Source organism: Lemur catta, chromosome 4, assembly GCF_020740605.2.
Source record: "Lemur catta isolate mLemCat1 chromosome 4, mLemCat1.pri, whole genome shotgun sequence".
NCBI lineage: Eukaryota > Metazoa > Chordata > Mammalia > Primates > Lemuridae > Lemur > Lemur catta.
Window position 1 is genome coordinate 878,345 of NC_059131.1, and position 18,378 is coordinate 896,722.

General features: G+C 48.7%; 1 protein-coding gene across 3 annotated transcripts in view; it reads right to left on the minus strand.

Moving 5' to 3' along the window:
* The window catches only part of MYT1L (myelin transcription factor 1 like), a 140,150-nt gene that overhangs the window by 80,919 nt on the left and 40,853 nt on the right, over positions 1–18,378 (minus strand). For all 3 annotated transcript variants that reach the window (XM_045548966.1, XM_045548965.1, XM_045548964.1), the window contains exons 5-7: positions 9,276–10,247; positions 4,658–4,792; positions 154–244 (exon numbers count right to left, since the gene is read on the minus strand). In XM_045548966.1, the coding sequence (XP_045404922.1) occupies positions 154–244; positions 4,658–4,792; positions 9,276–10,247 (1,198 nt within the window). The remainder of the gene's footprint in view (positions 1–153; positions 245–4,657; positions 4,793–9,275; positions 10,248–18,378) is intronic.

The window sequence follows — 18,378 nt, forward strand, 5'->3', positions numbered from 1 at the left end:
GGCCTCTAAGCGTTTGGCTGTGCGTGGCGCTCTGCGCTCCCTGGGAGCCAGGGCTGAGGGCCAGGCGCCCCTCGGCAGGAGCGGGGCGTGGGGGGCGCACTAGCAGGTGGGGCCCGAGGTCCCCCAGCGGGAAGGCAGCAAGGTGCGGCTTACCTTCTGTGTGAGTTCCTGTTGCTGTTCACGTGCCCTCGCCCTGTGCAGCCCGGAGTGGGGCACTTGAGAACACTTTCGTGCATGGCAAGGACTTGACGAGGAGAGGCAGAGAAAACAGCCCAGCGTTAGAACAGGCGTGGTCAGGAGACGCGAACACGCAGTCACTTTAACAAAGGCGGTTAGCGCACGACAGACAGTCCTACAGACGGCGGAGATGTGCGTGGTCAGGACGACACGTGGGAGGACCAGAGCTGCTCCTCCTGCCCTGGCCGCATGCAAGGCAGGGCCACTGGCCAGGGAGCCCTGGGGTCCACGGACGCAGCCACTAAGTCTTTCTGGGGGGAGGGAGGAGCAAGGGCCCCCCAGTTCTCCTCTACGTGGACACTGATACTGACTAGCCACGTAAGGGCGCGTAGGTTGGCAATCTGTAAAACATGCCTAGGCTTTGGAAATACACAGTAGTATGAACATGAGGTGGGCATGGGTAAATAGAAAACCCAAAACCTTATTTTTAAATAAAATAAATAATGACTTTTCCTTTAGGAATTAAGTACTTATTACTCTTAAAATAGAATGCGTGAGTGCCATGCATGTTTCCCATGTGAGGTTAACAAGTGGGGGCAGCAGCCTGGACGCTCTCTGTGGCCAAGGAGGCCGCGGCCTGTGCGGGAAGAACTGTTTAGGCCACGAAGCAGTGACGTGGATCTGGCGCTCGCAGCCTTCTTCTCCAGGGTCCCCAGTCAACGCTCCCCTGCTCTGCACTCTGGGGAGGGTCAGAGCTGCTGGGGAATCAAGGCAAGGGCCCTGCACCCCGGCCACGCAGCAGGTGCCCTGCTCCTCTGAGCCGTGGCAGTGTCCCTGGCCGCACGGCTTACCTGAGGCCCTGTGAACGTGGACTGTGTCTGCCTGCACTTGCTACATAACTGCGTTTCTGATAATCTTCCTCCTTCTCTACAACAGTCTTTCTTTCCCCTGAAACTGCAGGTCTTGTTCGAGTCCACATCCTGGATCCGTACTGCTGGTCAGTTCCTTGCAAACAGAGCCCATTCTGGCGTTATCTTCACAGCTCTCACAGTTCCCACCTTGTCCTTTGATGTGGTTGATGCTCAGCACAGAGCAACCCACACACTAAATGATCAACATGACTCAACCCTTGGCTCACTGCCTTGGGGACCTGGCTGGAGTGGGGTCATGGGCCTCCTTCCTAGGGGAGTCTGGGCACAATGCCTGCCTTTTCTTCCCCTGTCTTGAAAAAGAAGTGCCCCCCGCCCTCCCAGGGCAGCCCCTCAGCTGCATTCTCACCTGTGCAGGCCCCTTCCGCAGAGGCCTGACTTCCCTGCACCACTCGCTCGCCGCTCCTTACTGCCTTCCTAGCACCCATCTCTGCGGCACACCAACACTTCCCTCCGCACAGTTCCCTCTTACAGTGACACACGCTTTTCTTTTCCTGTTATGCTGTACTTCTCAAATGCACAGTCTTGCCTGGGATGGCAGGCACCCGCCGTGCTCGCCTGCGGTGTGGACCTGCTGGGGGAGAGTGGGACTCCCGGTCCCACAGGGATTCGCACTTGAGATGGGATCCCGGGGCAGCCTTTGTCTACACCCGCCTCTACTCCATCCATCTCAACCCTCAGCAGCACGTGCAGCTCCGCCCACCTTTCCTCTTCTCACATCCTCTCCTGGGTGTCCACAGTGAGCATTTAAATGACAAGTCCAGTGACCTAGCACGTCCATGGGGCTGGGCACTGCTCTCCTACATGGACGTTTCAGAAGCACCGCCCTCCCAGGCATTTGTGTTTCTCCGACCTCCCTCTGCCGGTCTCTCCCTCTGCCTCCCCTGCCACACACTATCAGCTGGACATCCCCTCTGGGCCGCCCTGTCATTCCTGCTCCACGCCACCTCTCTGGGCAGCCCATCCTCAGTTTCTACGGAGGCCGCTGGAAGGACGGCATCCAGGGGGCCTCCTCTGTACCCGACCTCCGGGGTCTCCAGACCCGCCCTCCCAGCGCCTGCTGGGAACACGTGCAGCACGCAGAGTTCAGACGGCAAATGTGCAAGTCTCGGTTTCCCATTAGGTGCATCCCACCTCTCAGTTTCCCCGTCTGCTGTTGGCATCGTCATCCCTACATTTGCCGAGGCTGCAGTCCTTGCACATGTCCCCATCTGCTCCTTTTTCCTGTTTCTCACGTGCAGTGGCCTTCATGTCCTGCCAGTCTGTTTCTCAAATGCCTCTCAAATCTGTCCCCTCCTTTCTGTCCCACTGCCACTGCCCTGTCCCCGCCTGGACCTCTAGAGTGGACGTTTCCAATAGCTATTAGAGAGTGCCACGGGCTCCTTCCCTCTCTCGTGGGACGGTGAACACACCCCCTTCGGGGAAGCCCTGCGACCCTTGGTCTCCCGCAGGCTGGAGCTGCTGTGGAAGCCCAGCATGCAGTCCCAGGCCCGCCTGTGCTCACGTCTTCCCTCGGCCCCCCTCTCGTGCAGCGGATGCCCCTGACGTCCTGATAGTGCCTGTGCCGTGAGCTCTGTATTGAATTCAACTGGACAAAAAATCATGACTAGTGGAAACTGGCCCAGAAAAACTGAAAGAAAAAAGAAGCCTTCTATGGATGGAATCCTTTAACTTTTTAATTTACGCTTTTGTGGTATTGTGAAGAATCATGCATGAGCAAGTGCTCAGAGACACTTCCTGCAGATGCTCCAGAAAGCTCTCGTAAAGGCCGTGCCTGAGCCGCACGTCCACGTGCACCCAGGTGGGGACAAGTCCCTACGATGTACAGCTCGTCAGAACATGGTCCCTGTTTCTATTGCATTTAGAATTTTCCTGTCAAAAGTCACAATTTCTCTTCCATAAAAAGGAACTGATAATTCACCTTGGAGGCAAAATATGTCTTAAAGAAAAAATGCATCAGGAAACTCTGCCTTCCTAGAACATTAGAGCTTGATCCTCAGGCCTCATTTTGCAGATGAGGAAAAGGAAGCGCAGAGCCCGCCACACGCCGGGACCACGTGGGTCGCTGGGGCTGCAACTGGAAGGTCACAGCCAGGCTTGGGGGGACAGCAGGCTCGGTGTCAGGCAGACACAGCTTTGCACCCTAGCTTGGCGCTTACCGAGGCGAGCTGGTGCCTGTTCAGATCACCTTAAGACACTCTGGCGTCCTCAAGTTGCCCTGGAGAGAGAAGGGCAGTGGAGTCTGTGCTTCCCATTTTCCTCATCTGCACAGCTGGGCCGCCGCCCTGCGGGTCCACGGGAAACCGAGTGGCTGGTGCCTGCGGGGTGCGCACTGAGCACGCGGCACGAGGTGTGTGCTGGGACACGGAAGCTGTTGTTACAGCATGCTGTCTTCCTGCTCATGTAACACACGGGATTGCAGCCACACGCCCTGATTTGTCTGCTGCCACAGCTCGCCAAGTTTGTGCACAGACAGGCGCAGAGACATGGCTTTACCATTTGCGGTGGCCATTTGAAAACCTGGGGCCACAGTAGCTTCTAGAACCATTTCTCCTGAGACATTCAGCTGCACCTTTGTAAGTGTCAAATACTACTAAGAACCTACTTGGCTCTGGCGGAACAGGCTCTGTTATTCCAAAGTGACCCATTTCAATGGGACAATCCTCAAAAGTTCCTTTAAGTAGTCAGCCGGTCATCGTGCCATCTCCCAAGCCGCCGCATCCCCCACTGCAGACTGAGTCAGTGCGGAGAACCTGTCCATACTTTGTGCTCAAAATCAGGATTCTAAACTCCTACTCTCCCTTCTGAAAATCTGTCTTTCTCCTGAACAATCGATTCTAATTGTATTTAAGTAGTTGGTTTACTTTGCGTGCTGAGAGAAGGATAAACAAAAAAGGTATATATCATTTCAGTTGTAGACAACTTTGAGTTGTTTTCATTGATTTATTCCATATTCTCAGAACCTAACGGGTGAAAGATAAAAACCCACCCGATCCGAATCTCCTCTTTAAGATCTTATAGTGTTGAAATTTCAGGACAACTATGACAAGAAACCGACTTTATAAGAAAAATGCAACAAAACTTCAGATCTAAATATTCATTCAGATAATGTACAGAAGTCCCGAGATTTGGGCAAGAGACGGCTCAAGGACCCTTTCCTTGGGGATGCTAGCAGTTCAGTGCTGGGAGAATGTCCTAGAAACACTGGGTCTGTGGTTCATGAGAGGGAGTGGAGAGGCGCCTTGCCTGAGGCCACAGAGCACGCGAGGCTCAGCTCGGCCGGCATCCAGGCCTGCCTGGGCTTGGCTACGGGGGGTAGGCTACGTGCGCGCTTCTCTCCTGGGCCAACAGACACTGGGGCTGGAGGAGGAGTCTCCTCTCGGGCCACTGACAGGCCACCCCTCCTGGGCCAGCTGCCCTTCCAGGTGACGGGGGGACTGGTTACACGAGGTTGCACTGAGCCGTACGATGGAGATGACGTCGGGAAGGCGGGATGGTGGAGACAGATGATGGGTGTTTGCACACCCGCGGGGTGTGAGGCGTGGACTTACTTTCTGGAGGGACCCTATCTTTGTGCGGGCATCCGGACAGACTGCGGTGATGGGGGTAAAGCCCAGTCACGTGGCCGGTTCCATCGCACCCGGGGGTTGGACACTTGCTCTCTTTCTTTTCTGTTCTTGAGGGATCTAAAAGCGACAACAGGTGTCAAAAGAATGAATGTTTACCAGTCAAAGAAAAATGCCATTACGTAACAATCTGAAGAGACCTTTGCTAAAGAAAGAAATAAAGCAGGTGTCAAGGGACAGGCTCTGACATCAGACTTTCACTCAGGTAGTTCTTTGGTTCCGGGTGAGTTTTTTAACCTTATACAGTGTAATCATGAATTACTTTTTACCCCAAAGAAAGAAAAAAGCCTACCCCTGATGTTGACTCCTGATTAATTATCTTCCCGTGTGTTACATGACAAGCCATGTTGCTCAAAGAAATCAAGGTAAACAGTGATGGAACAGTGACCTTCTCAGAGAACTCCAGCTCTATACCATTCTCATTCAGCAAATTCTCCATGAAATTCATCCAGAAAGTACAATTTCATTCAAAAACTCTTTAGCTGAATTTCTTTCTGAGTGCTCTAATCATATACAAAAGCTACAAAATTTTACTCACATTAAAATTTGCTCTCTTGAGGTTGAGCAACATGATTCTTAGCATACCAATTCTGAGCTTTTCTGAAAATAATCTGAACTCTCAGAAGGCACTGTGAGCAAATGACCGAAGGGTGGGGTCCCACCTGCCAGAGGTGACGGGCAACCAAGAATGTTCCAGAAGCCACGGAGCAATCTGTTTGATTTCTCCATTTGCACTTGGAGCCACGGGAGGCCCGCAGTACGCTGTGCATGCACGTGCCACGCTAGGAGGCCACGGCGTTCCACAGCCCTGCGGGCGGCTCTGCAGTAGCAGTGAAGGACAATTAGCACAGAGGTTTGGTCAGAGATCGAATGCTGGATGCCAGAAATGTGATGCTATTGCCAATAAAATTATTTCTATACCCAGAATTGACCACAGTTCATAGATGTGTACTATGATAACTCCGGAAAGTATTTTTAGGGTAACACTCAGACTGAATAGTAAATACAAGTGTGTGAAACACTGTATTTTTGAGCCAGTTTTGAAAACCAGTTGCTCAGATCACCAATAGGTAGCAGTCATGATTTGGTTCAGATAATGCTATAATTAAATTTTCTTTAGGGATTTAATTCTTTTATATTGATATTTCATTAATCAGGCCAATCATAATTAATAGAAAACATGTTTTCCTTTTGGTTAAGAATTCACTTTTCTCAAGATAAAAGCTGGGTTTAAAATTTTTGAACTCTCACAGACTTTCTTAAGTCATTCATGTGAACTTGAAATAGACAAAGGACTTACAGAAATATGTAAGCAGTGTCATGTTTCTATAAAAAGCTCCCCCTGCTCTTTTATGCCAACATTATATTCTACGTAATGTGCCTCTCCTGAGCTGGAACTTCTTCAACCAGGGAAATACCCTTCACACGCTGTCAGCTACTTTCTTACCACTATTTACCCATGAAGACCTCTGAACAAAATTATGTGGTTGTGGCTTCAATTTCTAATTACCTTATTGAAGCTTCTCTTACACATGCAAACTAAAAGCCTGACATTTAATTGTCTTTTCAGTAATTTCATCATAGTATTGTCTAATATAATTAATGTAAACATGGAATAGTAAGTGCATAGTTAACAGTTTCAAAAGAAACCTTGATTATTTAAAATCATAAACTAGTGATAAGAGATTTTTAGCTAGATACAAATGGCTCATGACAGATAAACAAGGAGTAAGTTATAACTAACATCTATCATCATTAAGTGACTCTATTTCATCAGGACACAGAATTTCCTAGCAAATTATATTATTTCACAGATTTTGAAAGTGCTCTGAAGTTAAGTGCTGATTTGTACAAAGACAATGTGGCTCAAGACTATTTCAGGTTTCGGAAGACAACAAGGGTATAATCTCCTCTCGATGCGTGAAACCGTGTGGAGGGTGTGCGGTTTGCCCTCACCACCGCCTCCCCTTGGTTTTGTTCTATTTGAAATCCCAGTTCATCTTAAAAGCAAATGTACAAGCAAATACAAAATAACCAAGCAAGCAAAGAGACAAACAATTCAGCCAAAAACCTTGCATCAACTTGTGGCAAAAAATGTATGCTAGGTTTAGCTTGATCCGGTCCCCTCCCGTGAGAGTGGATGACCGCGCAGAAGAAAGATGAGGAGTTTCATGATTAACTTCTTTTGTACTAACTCAAGATTTTGGAAATGCTACTCACTGACAACTTAAATCAGTCTGGGAAGACTGTGCAGAAACAAGAATGGATGTTGTCTCCATCTGTGGTCAAACAGCAGACATGGACGTGTGGCAGCGGTGGGAACTGTCCCTGGCTTGCAGGTGAGACATTGCCACCTAGCTTTTCTTACCGGGAGCCTTAATCTCTTTGTTCCACTTTGTTGGCCTCGCTGGCCTTATCCATTTGGTTTTGAGTATAACTACTGACAGCTTCGGAAGAAACCGGAAACAATGTGGAAAACACTGACAGGAAACGGAAATGAACTTGGGTCAGAGGAGGAGGATCTGGAGCAACTGCCAGAGACAGAGACCAGTGCCTCCTGCCCAGGGGGTCCACACCAGCCTTTCCCCGTTTCAGGGAAAAACACCTTTCTTTGTCACTGTTCATTCCCACCCCTCCCCCCATGTACATAAGGGAAACAAGCGGTTTGAATTCTATTTCTTGTAGCAAAACAAAACAACAATAAAAGGAGTCAAAATTTGCATAAAGCTGCTGAATTTAAAGGGACCAAGAAACCAAAGAAGCCCCTGCACAGTATTAATAGAACCTGCGAAGCCAAACCAGCCTGTGCGGTAGGCAGCACATCACCACCACCACCACACGGCTCAGTGCCAGCCTCCATCCTAAACCCACTGCTCCACATCTAAAACAAGCCCAGAATATACTTGTCCAACTGAGCAATCGCATGAGAAGACACTGTTTCTTCCTCAAGTGTTTGGTTCCTGTTTGATTCTGAAATAGTCAATTAAAAATTCGGATAGATGACGTGAGCACATCTCGTTTAGAACGCTAGCCCTGTACTTCTGAACACACCTGCTGTGTTGCACAGTCTTTAACGTGCCCGCAGCAAGCCTGAAGCCCTGCTGAGCTGAAGGCTCTGTTTCCCTTAACGATCACCCCCTCACAGAACAATGCCTTGCGGGGGTCCAGGCTTCACCTCCTACCTGAGAGGGTGTCAGCGCCCAGGCACTGCCACGCCCAGGGCCGCCAGAGCCTCTGGCCAAGGTTCCTCCGGTGGGGCCTGGCTGCGGAGCTGCCAACGTGCCGCAGAAGGTGCACGCACACATTGAGAGGAGAATACACATCCATGTCACCTTGGAAAAATGCAGTTTTTCTGACAGTTTGAAGTTTAAACAGCAACTGATTTTCAAACCAAATTCCTGGACCTCACTATTAGATTCACTGTGAGAAAACTCAATATTCATAATGAATAGAATAAAATAAAGTAATAACAGAAAAAGAATATTTTTGCTACTAATATAGAAGGATTTAAGGAATCACCAATATCATTCTTGAAACTGCTTCTTACTTAGTTCTAAAAGAAACTTGTTATTGTTATACGCACAACGCCAGGGTTTTGTGTGAGGCTGAATTATCGCCTGTTTCATGTTGAAAGTGGACACTCGTCATTGCAAACATGAACTCACTCATTCAGGTTGGAGATTTAAAGATATATATATATATATGCACACACATTATACACTTACTATATATGTATAGTATATATGCATAAATAGTTAAATAGAAAGATGTATGCAAATATGTGCCTGCATATGTCATAAAATAAAATTGAGCTAAAACTATCATATTGGATAGTTCTGAGTGTTTTATAATAAATTATATCTGAGAAAAGCACCGTGACTGTTTCCACAGCAGAATGGAATCAGTGAGAGGAATGAGAATACTCAGGGAATCGCTTCCTACTGACCTCAGCTGCGGCCACGCCATGCCTTGCTCAGCACGTGGCTGCATTGCCTCCCTCTCTGCGGTGGCCCTGTGCACTCACTGCCCTCGTCTCACGCACGGCCACTGCACTGCGGTTCCATTTCTATCAGGGCTGTTTTCTGTGGGGGCTGGTTCCATCAATAATTGGCATTTCATGATAATTCTATACACCATGATGTCACCTACCCAATCCGATTTGTAAAATATGTGCTTCATCTGTGGTTGGCCAATTGTCCCCTAAGCCCTCGCCGCTCTGCGTGGACTGTGGCTGACAGCACAGGCCCGCTGGCATCCCTAGTGTTCCTCCTGTCTTCCCAGGGAATGCAATTCCCACGGGAGCTTCCTGTCATTCATCTGCTCTAACAATATCACATTGAGCTGCTTTATGTATTTCTCAGACAAATATTTTATTTGCTCTTCAGAAACAAAATCACACAATGTAATTCTGGAATCAGCTCTAAAAATGTGCAGTGGAGAAAGAATCTAGTGTGACTCATACTTTAATCGTAGCTACAACACCTCTCACTCTGGCTCGTGTTCTCACGGGACAACTTACGTTAGGTAGAAATATTACCTTTACCATAGTATGGCTTTTTGACATGGCTGTCAGTGGACTTGGGCTTCCTGTCCTCGCCGGGAAGCTGTCTGGGGGACTGGTCCTCATACGGTCTCATGCCGTCCCTCCTGCCTGCCTCCATGGCCATCTTCTCCCGCATGGCCTTGGCGCGCTCCGTCTCCAGAGCAATCGCTTTCTCCAGCAGGGTCAGATTCCCCTTGGTCATGTCAAACACCTCCTCGGACCTGTCCGAGTTGACGGAGGTGGTGTCGTCGTCCCGCTCATGCCCCCCGTCCTCCTTGGCGCAGCTGGAAAACACCCTGGACCGGGGGCTCAGCTGCTCTTCCAGCCGCATGAGGTTGATCATGTCTGAGTAGTTCCTGTCCGGCGTCCTCCCCGGGAAGTCGTCCTCCTGCCTGGTGTGCTGGCGCAGGCTCATGTTTGGCGGCTGGCCCCTGTCCTGCGGGCTGGTCTCGCTGAGCTTGCGGGCCAGGTCGAAGCACTGGTTGCGCAGGCACTCCAGGCTGCTCAGGCACACCTCCTCGTCGCTCTCCTCCACCATCTTCTCCACCAGCCCGTTGTTCATGGGCTTCCCCAGCATGACGTAGTTCATGTTCCTGCCGTCCTGCTGTGCCATGCTGTCTGCGTAACTCCTGTCACTGATGTTCTCTGAGAGCACAACACCATGTCCTTGTGCCAAGAGCTTAAGGGAGTCCACCGTTTCTCTAACAACGTCACTGTCTAAGTCTAAACTTAACTCCCCTTTCCGACCCAGGTTTTCGTTTTTGTCACTGTCATCTTCCAGACTGTTGGAGGTGTTGCTGTTCATTTCTGACTCAGTCCTGGCTCTGTAGGCTGCATCCTCGGCAATTTTGCCAAGATTTAGCAGCGACTTGGCCACCAGTTCATCGTAATTATCGTACTCATCATTATTGTTATCATCCTTTTCTGTGTCTTGCATTATTCGAGAACTGTGACAATTCATTTGATGGTCTTCTGCAAAGAAAATAAAAAAAGACAGAAAAGGAAAGAAAAGAAAAAGTGGCTAGAACTTGAAGTTTAGTCGTAAGAGCATGGACAGCAAGTTAACTGCAAGTCAAACTCCGCTTATCAATAACAGAACCCTTACATCCCATTTGCAGCTGCGCTGAAATGTTGGTGTAAAGAAAACGGGCTGTGCTAGAACACAGAAGGCCATTTAAGATATTCTCTGTGAACTATTGATTTCCTTAATTAACCTTAAACTAGTAAACATTGTAAATAAAGTTTTAAAATGTTAATTTTTTATTATATCTGACTTTTAAGAATGACTTATTTTCTTCACTGGCTTTATTTATTTATAGCCCAACCAGATGCATAATAGTTGCATGCATCATATTCCTAGGCTTTCTAAGAGTTCATGAACTTTACTCATTGCCAACTCTCAAACAGATGTTTGCAGCAATCGCTTTTAGATTGTCTATTTTCACAGTGATACTCAGGTGACACAGAAGACAGCCTGGCGTTTCTGAGGGACCAGCAGGGATGCCACCCATGCTGGGAGTTCAGTATCCTAAGCATACGTTGAGGCTGCACTGGGAGTTCTTTGGAATCTAAGACTGGAGACAGTTCATCACGATAAACAGTGAAGCCCCAGGAATGGAGAGGAGGTCTGGTGAGCTCTGACCCCTCTGTGTGCGTCGCCATGGGCTGGGCTTGAGGGTGGGCGGGCGACGGTGCGCAGTGACCGAGCGCCTGTGAAAGGCGGGGCTGGGCGGAGTGCTTGCCACGGCAACACCCGCCACACAGCATCTGACCGGCACGCTGCTATTACAGTCGCCCTGCCATGGGCTCAGGAAAATTACGGTGAGCTGGCAGAAATGATTGTGAATAAGTGTTATGCTCAATCTCAAAAAAGTATTTAGAAAAACTCTTTAAAAAAGATATGTTAAGAATGACCTGAAACCCCTACATTTCATCTGAAATGTATTCTGCTTAACACTCAGGAACATCTGGGATTTGTGCCTCTGCTCACCATCCTGAGTAACTGCCATTGCAAAATACAAGTGGTAACAAAAGGATTCTTAAATTTATTCACCCCCTTCGATTGGATTTGGTTAACTGCATACCATTTTTACATCTGTTCTTTGTTTCCATGATTAAAAAAATCAGAGTAAGAAGAATTTTTAAAGTTTATTAATGATGAAGAAATGACATATATTGACTAATAGAAAATACCGATTGACTAAGAGCTGAGATATGGTGCCTTCTGTGTTCTCTTTGTGGATTTTATGCAGAAAAGGCTTTTGTTAGAGAAAAAAGATTTGGAGCTCAATATATCAATAACAGAAAATAACATCCTTGTTATCCCACATCGAATCAAGAAATATTTAAATCTGACACACCTTTCTAAACTTCAGCAAAACAATTTTGCCATTTATTAGTCACAGAGCATCACTAATTATGTTAAACAAATACTGTCTCTCTTCTGGATTATTGTTATAAATCATTTTCTTTATCACAGAGATAAAAGTATTCTCAACGAGCAGCAGAGAAAGAAAACTAAACCAGCGAATGCAATCAGATACACTGGATGAATAAGTCTTGAGTGTCCTCCTTGCCATTTGCCTAGAGCTCAAACTTTGGGGAATTGAAGTCAATCCTGTTTTAATGAATATTTGGAAATATAAAAGTTATATTCTCCTCTCAATTTATGCACTTTGTCACACTCATGGGCCATGATTAGAGAAGTTTCTGCGGGATAAGCAAGTGTGTCCGCTCTGCACAACAGCCCTGGGGTGTTCCGGCACCAGCACCGCTGCCCCGAGACAGGGTGACTCGAAACGGAGAAAGCACAGGCACCCTGCTGAAGCACTGTGACCGCTGAACCACAGGAGAAACCACGGGAAAGACTTTTTATTTTCATGACTTTCTCCTAAATGTCTTTAATGGAAATCATCAGGTTACCCTGAAGAATCTGGAAAAGAAGCGAGTCACCGAAAGTGGCGAACAGGAAAGAAAGGCCTGCCTGCCCTGCGCCCTGCGTCCGGGACCACAGCAGCCTGCACTGGGACAAGGACAGGGGCCCGTGCTTTATGGACTTCTTCACCTTCCTACCAAGCATGCCATTTACAAGACTCTAGTTCTTCACCTTCTAAATTTCAGGGTCACCTTCAATTCACCTGCCTCTGCGTTTTGCCTTCGGCATCACATGGGCAAGGAGCACAGAGCACCTTTTTGACAACTAGACATCTATTCATCTCCCCACTCAATTTCTAAGTTACCGTCCCCTAAAGAGATTAAAGCAGAAACAGACAAGCTTCTTCACACGGCGTCAGAGCCAGCCGAGAAGGGGCCCTCACCGCCAGGAACCAGGAGGCTGACGCCTGCCTCCAACGCACCTGCCAGCTTTCAGTTCTGCAACAGTGACAGAGCACAGCAAGAGCAAAACTGCTGTGGACCTAGAAGTTATCTAACTCGGCCCCCACTGTGACTTTGGGCTTGCTGATCGGGTGACGCTGGGGACCTGCGTCTCCAGAGCCTCCTGCAGCTCAGCGGTAAAGGGGGGATGGTAAAACTGCCCGGCCCTTCTCAAAGCTCTTGCCCAAGAACCAGCAAGTAGGATGTGCCACGCAAGGTCCCCTGTGCATGCGTGGTGGCCCGTCTCATCACAGGCCCTCAGCACAGAAGCCCAGGAAGCCAGTGCGTCTGCAGAATGGGGGTGACGATGACGAGCGAAGCATGTTGCACCTGAGAGTGGAGCCTGCTCTACGAGTGGGCTCTTCTCCAAAGGCAGCAGCTCTGCGCCGCGTCTGAGGCTCTGTCCTGACGGTGGCGAACGCAGGAATGAAAGGCCGGTGAGAATCGCCTGGGTGACCAAAAGTTCCCGCAGGCCAATAGAACGTCTTGAGTTACCACATTTAACTATTTCAAAACACATTTGCAATGAAGCCAACTCATAACTATGGGGGTTCATGGATGGGAACAGTTGGTCCATCAATAAGCAGGTTCTGAGCATCTACCAAGCACCAGCCTCTTCCAGAACTCATAACCGTTTACAGTGAGCTTTCAGAAACCTCTCTCTGGTTTCACATGCTCAGGCAATTTCCCCTTCCAGTTACGTGTTTGTGGCGGGCAATCATGAAATGAGTCATGAGTGGAGGTGGCCTATAGGAAATGGACCAGAATTTTCTGTGCCAGAAAATTGTACAAATAATCCACAGAACGAATATTCCAACCACAAAAATTTGAGGAGTTAATTTTGCTAGTTTCTATCTAGTATTCAATGTTCTAGCAAATAGGGAAAATGTATTTGTGATAAAAAAAACACTTTATCACAAAATTGTATATTTATTTTTTACTTAAAACTTTTTAAATTTAATTTTTTTTTGAGACAGGATTTCACTCTGTCATCCAGGCTGGAGTGCCGTGGTGTCATCCTAGCTCACTACAACTTCAAACTCCTGGGGGTTCAAGAGATCCTCCTGCCTCAGCCTCCCGAGTAGCTGGGACTGCAGGCATGCGCCACTATGTGCAGCTAATTTTTTATTTTCTGTGAAGATGGGGTCTCACAGGCTGGTGTTGAACTCCTGGCTTCAAGTGACCCTCCCAGAAAATCATTTTAAAGGACAAGTTTATGTTATAATAAAAAAGCATAATTATTTAGATAGAAGATCACAGAGAACACTAAAGTATCATCAGTTTCCATCTTTGCCATTTTCTCTTTTAAGCCTGTCATCTAGCAAAGCTGCACAGGAGCAGAGTCCAGAAAGGCGTCACCCAGCACGAGGTGCCAGCGCAGGTGCTCACTGGGATGGAAGCTGGAGAAGGTCTGGTCCAGCCACTGCCCGGGGAGGATACTGAATGCAGAAGACAGAGTTGACTCAGTGGCTAAGGCCAAGCGCTGTCTACGCTGCTGTCAGCCAATCACAAACCTCATGTTAACTGCTATTACACGTCAGATCTTAATTCCCGTGCGAGCTTTATGAAATGCTGTAGGGCGGATTTAATCTTCTTTGGGAGAGATTGTTAAGAACAATTTATACTCCATGGTTATAATTGGAGTATAGTACAAAAAGATTTTCTTAAATAAAAAAACTGTGGTGGCCGTAGCTTGTTTTCCTCCACCCTCATGACTAGAGTCTGGTTGGGTCAGAACTTTGTGGATTCCAACTTTATAAATACAAGCACTGGCTTTGCAGTAACCTGTCTCTAACAGACATGTCTAAGATACCACCTTGAATTCTTTTAACATCTAGTCCTGACTGAGTTACTGCTGCTCTTTCTAGCAACTCAAACAGACTGTGGGCAAGCAACTATAAAGCCATTTAGAAAGCAGAGAAGAAACAGCAAGAGGAGTAATTCTCCAACGCAAAACCACTCCAGACTTTACCAGGCCAAAGAGGACTTGGTCCGAGCGTGCGCTCCAATGTTTCAGATGATGAAAGACCACTAAACAGTGATCAGACCACTATTTGAGGTGGCATTGGAGAGGTGTTTTTTTTAATCATAGAAATAAATGGATGTCGATACATATTTCTGATTTGTAAATACAGAAATTTGAAAAGGAATTCAATTCTAATGCAAAGATGATGGTGTTTAATTAGCAACTGCAATAATAGTAAAGAAAAAAGTGGCCCGTACCACGGACATATCACAGGCACTGCCTCACAGGAGCAGGAGAGCATCTGTGAGTGCAGAACAGCCAGACTCCCAAAGTCTCATGGCAGGTGGCTGTCTGTGTGTCTGCACTTGACGCCCATCACAGCCCTGAAAGAGGCTCCGCTGCTCCCTAGGACGGACAGCGACACAGAGCCAGAGGTTAACGGTCTTCCCCAGCCCATGCCGCTGGGTGACAGAGCTGGGCCTCTGGCACTGAGGCGCCGCAGCCCTTGCCATGGTGCAAGTGCCTCTGCCTCAACAGCAAGCAGACCCCCACCGCCCCCCGAGAGGATGCCCGTGGGCTCCTTCTACATCAGCTTGCTGACGTTCAGCTGTACCTCAGAAGACAGGAACACGATCCCCTTCTGCCTAACCATTCAGAACATTTTCGTTGTTATTGTTTTTAGCATGTATCTTCTGATTTTTTTCTTCTTTTTATACTTTGCATTGGCTTATTGAGGATTTAGTTATGTCATCAGTCATTGAAAACTGTGCAGGAATTTCTAGCTAAGTTAGCCTGCCGCCTACCAGAGTTCTGATTAATGGAGTTTAGCTCCAATCTGAGGTGGAAATGAGGTTAGGAAATCAGGAAAATACAGAGCTCTGGACTGACATTCAGGAGGGCACTGGGTTCCTGACTCCGAGTGCCTAGAAAGCTGGAGGGATCTGGGTGGGCAGGAGGGTGGGGGGCCGCTGAGAACCAGGATGAGGCCGTGCAGAGAGGGGATGGTGGGGCACAGGGCAGACCTTGGCTATCTTGCTACTCTGAGGACAGTGACCCTGTTATCACCTGGAATATACCTCATCCACGTGCTAAGGCCAGACAGAGCAGCTCAAGATCGTTTTTCTCTCACTTTGGTCCTCCTTCAAATATCCCAGGCACATGCTGAGAGAAACGTGGTGTCTTTCCCTCTGTGGTAGGGGAGATGTCACCTCAGCCCGGGTGCTGTTCAGTATGACAGATTTGCTGGGAAGGGCGCCAGCCCCTGAGTGCTGCCCCCCCACGTCCCACAGCCGGAGGCCGCCCGGGTCCTGGTGACAGCTCCCCCACTGATGGCGCTGGGGTCCCAGCCCCCTTCCCTCCTTGCCTCCCTTCCCCCAACCTGGACAATGAGGGGCTTCACCGGGAGACCTCTGAGACTCTTCCACAAGCAGAAGTCTTCCGCTTCGCGTGGAGGAAAGGGGGTCTCGAAGCTGAAAGTGGGTTTGCAGTGGCCGGATGAGACCAAACTCAGCCCTGTTTAGACTGAACTGTCATGGTTCCCAGCCACGTCTTACATGACAGTGCTGTTGCTTGTCTTATTTCAGTGTCATGGAAAACTTTCAGGCGATGTCTATTCACAGACACGGTTTCAACAGCGATCGCTGAGAGGCTGGATTTATTCTAGCAGAACCTCTCGCCGCTCTTGCTAAGCTTGGGTGTGGACTGAGATGACCATGTTCCCCGTGTCAGCCACTGTCATTTTCCTTGAATCCTAGAATATCAGCACTAGAATTATAGAGATAACCCACTCAAAATTCTTATGTTACATCTGGAGTAACTTAGGTCCAGGGAATTGAAATAACCTGTTTGCCATTAACATGCCCTCAACGAGTCTGGGATTGTCACCTGGTCTTCTAACATAATCTCAAGCCAACCAGCACACCACACTTCCCTACCTTTCAAAACTCACAAGCATCTGAGGCTCTTAAGTGGCATTACCTCAGAGATAAATTTCCAAGAGACGAAAAGGTCCGTGCTGGCAGAGCATTTACCTACTTCAAGTTGCCAAGACTCATGTCGGCCTTGTCAGGAGGGCGGGGGGCCCCCAGCTCCCAGGCGCTCTGCTCAGAACAAGCCCTCCCTGCCCAGATCCCTGATCTGCATGAGTGCTTAGGACAAGCCCGGGTTCCAGCTGGGAACAGAACAGAGGGACTGAGTTTTGCACTAAGTTCTAAGCAACAAATTCCAGATCTTTTCTAAATAATTGTCACCTAATCAAAAGAGCCCACTCCTGGGTGCCCTTGATTCTTCAGCTTGAACTGAAAGAGCACAGGTTACCTCGGTGCATGGCGGCAAACCTGCCTCCGCAAGGCACGCCACGGTCCCCACAGGGTCTCTCCTGTCTGGTAATTCATTTGCCTATTTTGCTCACCAGATGCAGACACTTCCTAATTCTACTCTGATCTACTGTTTTCTTTCTTTCCCAAACCACAGGGTGCTTTCCCACCATAACCATCCCTCTAAAATCCCAAGGCTTCAGGTGTGAGGTATGTATCTAAATACGCTCCCTGGTGCTGCAGGTGACAGTGTCGGGGTGGCGGGTGTGGGACGGACGCAGGATGCAGGCACTTGCTGCTGAGGGCCCTGAGTGCAGGTGAACGGGCATCTGAATTTGTTTGCAGATACTGAGAAAATCCTCAGTCTCTCTTGAAAGTTGTTAAAAATGAATGAATGATGTTGGTATATTATTTCTCTATTGGATATAAAAATTATTTAGAATTAACTTGGCTTTTTTTAAATAAAGAAAAGTAGAAACACTATGTTTCAGTTACAGTCTTCTTGCTCTGTATAAGCTAATTTAGATTTGAGGATCTGCAGTTTATACGCTGTTTTGGCACTTTTTCCCTGTCTTTTGGAGGTTGCACAGGCCGGTCGTCCTACACCTGCACGTACTCTGTGTGCAGGAAAAGGAGGCGTCCTGCTCACGGGGTGTCACTGCTGTGCACCCGAGACCTGTTGCTCTCACAGGCGGGACGGCCAGGCCAGGCCGGGCAAGGATGGCCCCTTCCAGCTCTGGCCTGGCCTCTTTCCCTTACCTGTCTCGCTGCTGACGGTGGAGAAGCAGACACAGCTCAGGGGGTAATACCAGGCGGCAGGGAGGGCTGCTGCTGGAGTCGGGGCAACCCGCAGCCCTCCAGGCCTCTCCTCCACCTTCAGCAGGGCTACGACTGCTGGGCTGTGCGGTGTCTGTGTCCCTGCTGCAGACGGTGCTTCCTTTGTTCTTACTGGTGCTAATCGCCAGGGAGAGGGTTTGGGTGCTTTATATGCAATCACCCAAAATACATTCCCAGCCGTTTTCTGTGTGTTGTTTCCTGCACGGTTATTTCTGGGCTCGAGTCTTGTTACCATAAACGTCTGCACGCCGCACAGCTCGACCTACTTCTCCACCAATGGGACTCGTCCACTGGACTGCATTTGTCCCCTGCCTTCTGTCTTTGTGAATCAGCCCACTCTGCGGAGCAGTAGCCGGCACTTTTCTAGGCTGCAGATGACGAATGCGCGTCGTGTGGCACTGCCTGTCGCTCACCCAGCGCGGGACTGGCCACCTGCCCTTCACGCATGCGCAGAGACGCCCCACTCAGTCGCATATCTCTGCAATGTTTAGTGGTCTTGGTTCCTGTCATCGCCATGAAGCCTTCCTCAAGGCCGGAACAAAGCATGCAGCAGGCATTCCCCCACCCCGCGGACACAGATGGGTGGAGGTGATCGTGACCGGAGGTTTTG